The sequence below is a fragment of the Pseudochaenichthys georgianus genome, unplaced genomic scaffold (assembly GCF_902827115.2).
Source record: "Pseudochaenichthys georgianus unplaced genomic scaffold, fPseGeo1.2 scaffold_1032_arrow_ctg1, whole genome shotgun sequence".
Taxonomy (NCBI): domain Eukaryota; kingdom Metazoa; phylum Chordata; class Actinopteri; order Perciformes; family Channichthyidae; genus Pseudochaenichthys; species Pseudochaenichthys georgianus.
In genome coordinates this window covers 25,001-32,500 of record NW_027262004.1, presented here as the reverse complement: position 1 = coordinate 32,500, position 7,500 = coordinate 25,001, and the positions used below count along the sequence as shown (strand labels likewise).

Below are 7,500 nucleotides of genomic sequence, written 5' to 3'. Positions count from 1 at the left end.
GCTGGACTCAGGGTTCGTAGGTGGGGCGACACATACGAGGAATCTGGCTTTGTGTTGTGGTGCAAACATTCAAGTAAAACAGATAGAAAACTATTTGAAGAAAACTATAATAAAAAACATATAGTAAAATATAGCAGTATTTTTGTGTCTTTGTGGTCGTCAGTGTGAATACACACACACACACACACACACACACACACACACACACACACACACACACACACACACACACACACACACACACACACACACACACACACACACACACACACACACACACACACACACACACACACACACACACGGCAACGCCCACCACCACCAGCACACACCCACCCAACATGGAGATATAACCACTGTGGTGTTATTGTATGTGTGTGTGTGTGTGTTAGCCAATAGGAGTGAAGCCTTACGGCACGGTTCATTGACGCCATAGGCAGAGGACATGTTATGGTAACGGAGCACGTGAGCTAGGGGTGTTCTAGCATGTGGGCTACCAATAAAGAGACACGTAATTGTGACAGTTGAACCCACGTGTATTATTGAATAACACGACAACCACTATTTTCAATTTGTGGGGATAAAGGACGCAAACAATATTACGGTCAAATGTAAACTGTGTGCAGGACAGAAAGCATCGTCCACATCGAATAACAGCAATGCCAATCTCCTGAAGCACCTAACTAATTTACATGGGGCTATAAAACTAGTCGCCAAAGACCCCACCGCCTCAACCACCGGCAGTGACCCAGATGGAGCACCGTCTAAACGGCCAAAAAACGATATTTTAAATCGCCACATGTCACCCAGAGTGAACTAAACGGATGTATTGCCAGGTATGTTGTTGAGGACATGCTGCCCATCGCAACGGTCGAGTCTGTTGCCTTCAGAGAACTAGTCAGCAAAATACCAGTGAAAGCATTTCATTTTCAATGTTATTGTTATTATTTGTAAAGTAAAGTAACTTGTTACAAGTTTATAATTTAGTAACTAATAAAGTAACTAGTTTTTTTTGAGAGCAGTAACTATAACTATTACTAGTTACTTTTTAAAAGTAACTTGCCCAACACTGGTGACTGTGTGTGTGTGTGTGTGTGTGTGTGTGTGTGTGTGTGTGTGTGTGTGTGTGTGTGTGTGTGTGTGTGTGTAATGAAGGACTGTAACATCTCTAAATGTCATCAACGCTGCTCAGCATGACGGCTCAGTTATCACAGCAATAAAAACACAGATTTAATACAAACAGAGGAGGAAGAAGTACTTTGTTAAAGCCCCTGTCACACTGTCCCGATAATTCACACCCGATGGACACACGAATATGGAATTGTGAATTTCGCACGAAGATGGCCCCGAACCACACACAAAGGCAACATTTACATTACATGTAAGACATACAACTGCAACGAAAGCAATGATGTTACAGTGCTATGATACTGTACTGATATCTTCAGACTGTTCTTTACTTTCTCCGTCTTTATGTGTAGAAAATATTACTTTTTCTCCGTCATGTTGTTGTTTCCATAGAAACAACAACTTCCTGTCAACTCTCCTTCAAAATAATATATTATATCCTTTTTAGTTTCACAGAACACAAATTGGGTTATTTACATGATATGTTTACATGATTTTGTTGTGCAACAAAACAACCCGATGGACACACGATAAAGGAAACGTTCAAATTCGGTTGTGAACGTAGCATCGGGCCATTCGTGAGGGCATCTGAAGCCATCGTATGACCGCCGGCGGAGTTTCTCAGGCTCCGGCATCAACTTCGTGAGCGGAGGCAAAATCTTTGACATGCCAAAAAATTGCCGAAGGACCTTGCGAAGGTTCATTTTCGTGTTGAATTCGTGTGTCCATGTTGCCTTCCGTAAGGCCATCGTGAGGGCACCTTGTTATCATCGGTGCCGGGGCGAATGCCCGATGGCACCGATGATAACACGAAGATGACACGACTTGACAAGATGCCCTCACGAGTGCCTTACGAAGTTGCCGCTCACGAAGTTGCTGCCGGAGCCTGAGAAACTCCACCGGCGGTCACACGATGGCTTAGATGCCCTCACGAATGGCCCGATGTTGCTACGTTCACAACCGAATTTCAACATTTCCTTTATCGTGTGTCCATCGGGTGTCAATTTCAGGACAGTGTGACAGGGGCTTAACTGGAAAGGACTGAAGTATTTCATTAATACAAATGGCCTGCTTTAGAATGATATATACTAAAGGATCGTATATGATTTACCGTGGTGAGGTTGCTGATGGTGGCTCTGAGGCTCAGGTTCTCCAGCAGCATCTCTCCAGCCAGCAGAGAGAAGTCCTGCAGACAGCTCCACTCCACTGGGAACACACCGTGTATCACTCTATGTATCACTCTATGTATCACTCTATATATCACTCTATGTATCACTCTATGTATCACTCTATGTATAACTCTATATATCACTCTATGTATCACTCTATGTATCACTCTATGTATCACTCTTTGCATCACTATATGTATCACTCTATGTATCACTCTATGTATCACTCTATATATAACTCTATATATCACTCTATGTATCACTCTATGTATCACTCTATATATCACTCTATGTATCACTCTATGTATCACTATATATATAACTCTATGTATCACTCTATGTATCACTCTATATATCACTCTATGTATCACTCTATATATAACTCTATATACCACTCTATGTATCACTCTATATATCACTCTATGTATCACTCTTTGCATCACTCTATGTATCACTCTTTGCATCACTATATGTATAACTCTATATATCACTCTATGTATAACTATATGTATCACTCTATGTATCACTCTATATATAACTCTATGTATCACTCTATGTATCACTCTATGTATCACTCTATGTATCACTCTATATATAACTCTATATATCACTCTATGTATCACTCTATGTATCACTCTATATATCACTCTATGTATCACTATATATATAACTATATGTATCACTCTATGTATCACTCTATATATCACTCTATGTATCACTCTATATATAACTATATATACCACTCTATGTATCACTCTATATATCACTCTATATATCACTCTATGTATCACTCTATATATAACTCTATATACCACTCTATGTATCACTCTACATATCACTCTGTGTATCACTCTATATATCACTCTATGTATCACTCTATATATCACTCTATGGATCACTCTATATATCACTCTATGTATCACTCTATGTATCACTCTATGTATCACTCTATATATCAATCTATGTATCACTCTATGTATCACTCTTTGCATCACTATATGTATCACTCTTTGCATCACTATATGTATCACTCTATATATCACTATATGTATCACTCTATATATCACTCTATGTATCACTCTATGTATCACTCTTTGCATCACTATATGTATCACTCTATGTATCACTCTATATATCACTCTATGTATCACTCTATGTATCATTCTATGTATCACTCTATATATAACTCGATATATCACTCTATGTATCACTCTATATATAACTCTATGTATCACTCTATGTATCACTATATATATAACTCTATATATCACTCTATGTATCACTCTATGTATCACTCTTTGCATCACTATATATATATATATCACTCTATGTATCACTCTATATATCACTCTATGTATCACTCTATATATCACTCTATGTATCACTCTATATATCACTCTATGTATCACTCTATGTATCACTCTATATATAACTCTATATATCACTCTATGTATCACTCTATAGATCACTCTATGTATCACTCTATGTATCACTCTATATATCACTCTATGTATCACTCTATATATAACTCTATATATCACTCTATGTATCACTCTATATATCACTCTATGTATCACTCTATGTATCACTCTATATATAACTCTATATATCACTCTATGTATCACTCTATGTATCACTCTATAGATCACTCTATGTATCACTCTATGTATCACTCTTTGCATCACTATATGTATCACTCTATGTATCACTCTATGTATCACTCTATGTATCACTCTATGTATCACTATATATATCACTCTATATATCACTCTATGTATCACTCTATATATAACTCTATGTATCACTCTGTATATCACTCTATGTATCACTCTTTGCATCACTCTATGTATCACTCTTTGCATCACTATATGTATCACTCTATATATCACTCTATGTATCACTCTATATATCACTCAATGTATCATTCTATGTATCACTCTATGTATCACTCTATGTATCACTCTATATATCACTCTATGTATCACTCTATATATCACTCTGTGTATCACTCTATATATCACTCTATGTATCACTCTTTGCATCACTATATGTATCACTCTATGTATCACTCTATATATCACTCTATGTATCACTCTATGTATCACTCTATGTATCACTATATATATCACTCTATATATCACTCTATGTATCACTCTATATATAACTCTATGTATCACTCTGTATATCACTCTATGTATCACTCTTTGCATCACTCTATGTATCACTCTTTGCATCACTATATGTATCACTCTATATATCACTCAATGTATCATTCTATGTATCACTCTATGTATCACTCTATGTATCACTCTATATATCACTCTATGTATCACTCTATATATCACTCTGTGTATCACTCTATATATCACTCTATGTATCACTCTTTGCATCACTATATGTATCACTCTATGTATCACTCTATATATCACTCTATGTATCACTCTATGTATCATTCTATGTATCACTCTATATATAACTCTATATATCACTCTATTTATCACTCTATATATAACTCTATGTATCACTCTATGTATCACTCTATGTATCACTATATATAACTCTATATATCACTCTATGTATCACTCTATGTATCACTCTTTGCATCACTATATATATATATATCACTCTATGTATCACTCTATGTATCACTCTATATATCACTCTATGTATCACTCTATGTATCACTCTATATATCACTCTATGTATCACTCTATATATCACTCTATGTATCACTCTATATATCACTATATGTATCACTCTATGTATCACTCTATGTATCACTCTATATATCACTCTATGTATCACTCTATATATCACTCTATGTATCACTCTATAGATCACTCTATGTATCACTCTATGTATCACTCTATAGATCACTCTATGTGTCACTCTATGTATCACTCTATGTATCACTCTTTGCATCACTATATGTATCACTCTATGTATCACTCTTTGCATCACTCTATGTATCACTCTATGTATCACTATATATAACTCTATATATCACTCTATGTATCACTCTTTGCATCACTATATATATATCACTCTATATATCACTCTATGTGTCACTCTATATATCACTCTATGTATCACTCTATGTATCACTATATATAACTCTATATATCACTCTATGTATCACTCTTTGCATCACTATATATATCACTCTATGTATCACTCTATATATCACTCTATGTATCACTCTATATATAACTCTATATATCACTCTATGTATCACTCTATGTATCACTCTATATATCACTCTATGTATCACTCTATGTATCACTATATATAACTCTATATATCACTCTATGTATCACTCTATGTATCACTCTATATATAACTATGTATCACTCTGTATATCACTCTATGTATCACTATTTGCATCACTCTATGTATCACTCTTTGCATCACTATATGTATCACTCTATATATCACTCTGTATATCACTCTATATATCATTCTATGTATCACTCTATATATCACTCAATGTATCATTCTATGTATCACTCTATGTATCACTCTATGTATCACTCTATATATCACTCTATGTATCACTCTGTGTGTCACTCTACATATCACTCTATGTATCACTCTATGTATCACTCTGTGTATCACTCTATATATCACTCTGTGTATCACTCTATGTAGCACTCTATGTATCACTCTATATATCACTCTATGTATCACTCCACATATCACTCTATATATCACTCTATATATCACTCTATGTATCACTATATGTATCACTCTGTGTATCACTCTATGTATCACTCTATGTATCACTATATGTATCACTCTATATATCACTCTATGTATCACTATATGTATCACTCTATATATCACTCTATGTATCACTCCACATATCACTCTATATATCACTCTATATATCACTCTATGTATCACTATATGTATCACTCTGTGTATCACTCTATGTATCACTCTATGTATCACTCTATATATCACTCCACATATCACTCTATATATCACTCTATGTATCACTATATGTATCACTCTGTGTATCACTCTATGTATCACTCTATGTATCACTCTATATATCACTCTATGTATCACTCTATGTATCACTCTATATATGAGATAATACTAGTTATTGTGAGGTCACAGCTTCTCAGGTCGAGGTGAGGAGGTGAACACTGAATATAATAGATTGATAATAAAGTGGAGAATAACTTGTGTATTTCTGTGTGTGTTAAGTTGCTGTGTTGTGTTTATTACAGTATGTGTGTGTTTCCGTATATATTTATTGTCATTTATCTGTGTACTTCTGTGTATTTCTACCTCTGTATTTAGTGTTAACAGTAGAGCTGAGGCTCTGTAGTGTGTATACAGTGTATATTATGTGTACTTCTGTGTATTTCTACCTCTGTATTTAGTGTTAACAGTAGAGCTGAGGCTCTGTAGTGTGTATACAGTGTATATTATGTGTACCTCTGTGTATTTGTACCTCTGTATTTGGTGATCACAGTAGAGTTGAGGCTCTGAGGCTCCTGGAAGTTGACGCTCAGGGACGAGCTGCTGCTCACACTCAGACGGACCACAGACGGGGCCTCCGGGGCTCCTGAGCAGGGGCACACACACCACAGGTTCAAAATAAACTTTATTAACAATTATATCATCTGACAGTTAGATCCTCCTGTAGTCGCCTCTTTGACGTCTCCTTGTGTGGCTATCTCTCCAGCTTCCAGTGTGTGCGTGCGTGTGTGTGTGTGAGAGTGTGTGTGTGTGATCGTGTGTGTGTGATTGTGTGATTTTGTGTGTGTGTGATTGTGTATGTGTGTGTGATTGTGTGTGTATGTGTGTGTGTGTGAGAGTATGTGTGTGTATGTGTGTGTCTCACATCAGGTGTGTGTGTGTGTGTGTGTGTGTGTGTGTGTGTGTGTGTGTGTGTGAGAGTGTGTGTGTCACATCAGGTGTGAGTGTGTGTGTGAGCGTGTGTGTGTCTCACATCAGGTGTGTGGGTGTGTGTGTGTCTCACATCAGGTGTGTGGGTGTGTGTGTGAGAGTGTGTGTGTCACATCAGGTGTGTGGGTGTGTGTTTGTGAGTGTGTGTGTGCGCGTGCATGTGTGTCATCAGGTGTGTGTGTGTGTGAGAGGGTGTGTGTGTGAGTGTGTGTCTCACATCAGGTGTGTGTGTTTCACATCAGTTGTGTGTGTCCTCAGGTGTGTGTGTGTGTGTGTGTGTGTG

General features: G+C 36.6%; 1 protein-coding gene across 1 annotated transcript in view; it reads right to left on the bottom strand.

Moving 5' to 3' along the window:
* Positions 1 to 7,500, bottom strand: part of ankfn1a (ankyrin repeat and fibronectin type III domain containing 1a) — a gene marked incomplete at its 3' end in the record, with an annotated part of 48,657 nt that overhangs the window by 17,264 nt on the left and 23,893 nt on the right. Inside the window, 2 exon segments of the mRNA XM_034076792.2 lie at positions 2,240 to 2,334; positions 6,760 to 6,873. Coding sequence (XP_033932683.2) covers positions 2,240 to 2,334; positions 6,760 to 6,873 — 209 coding nt within the window.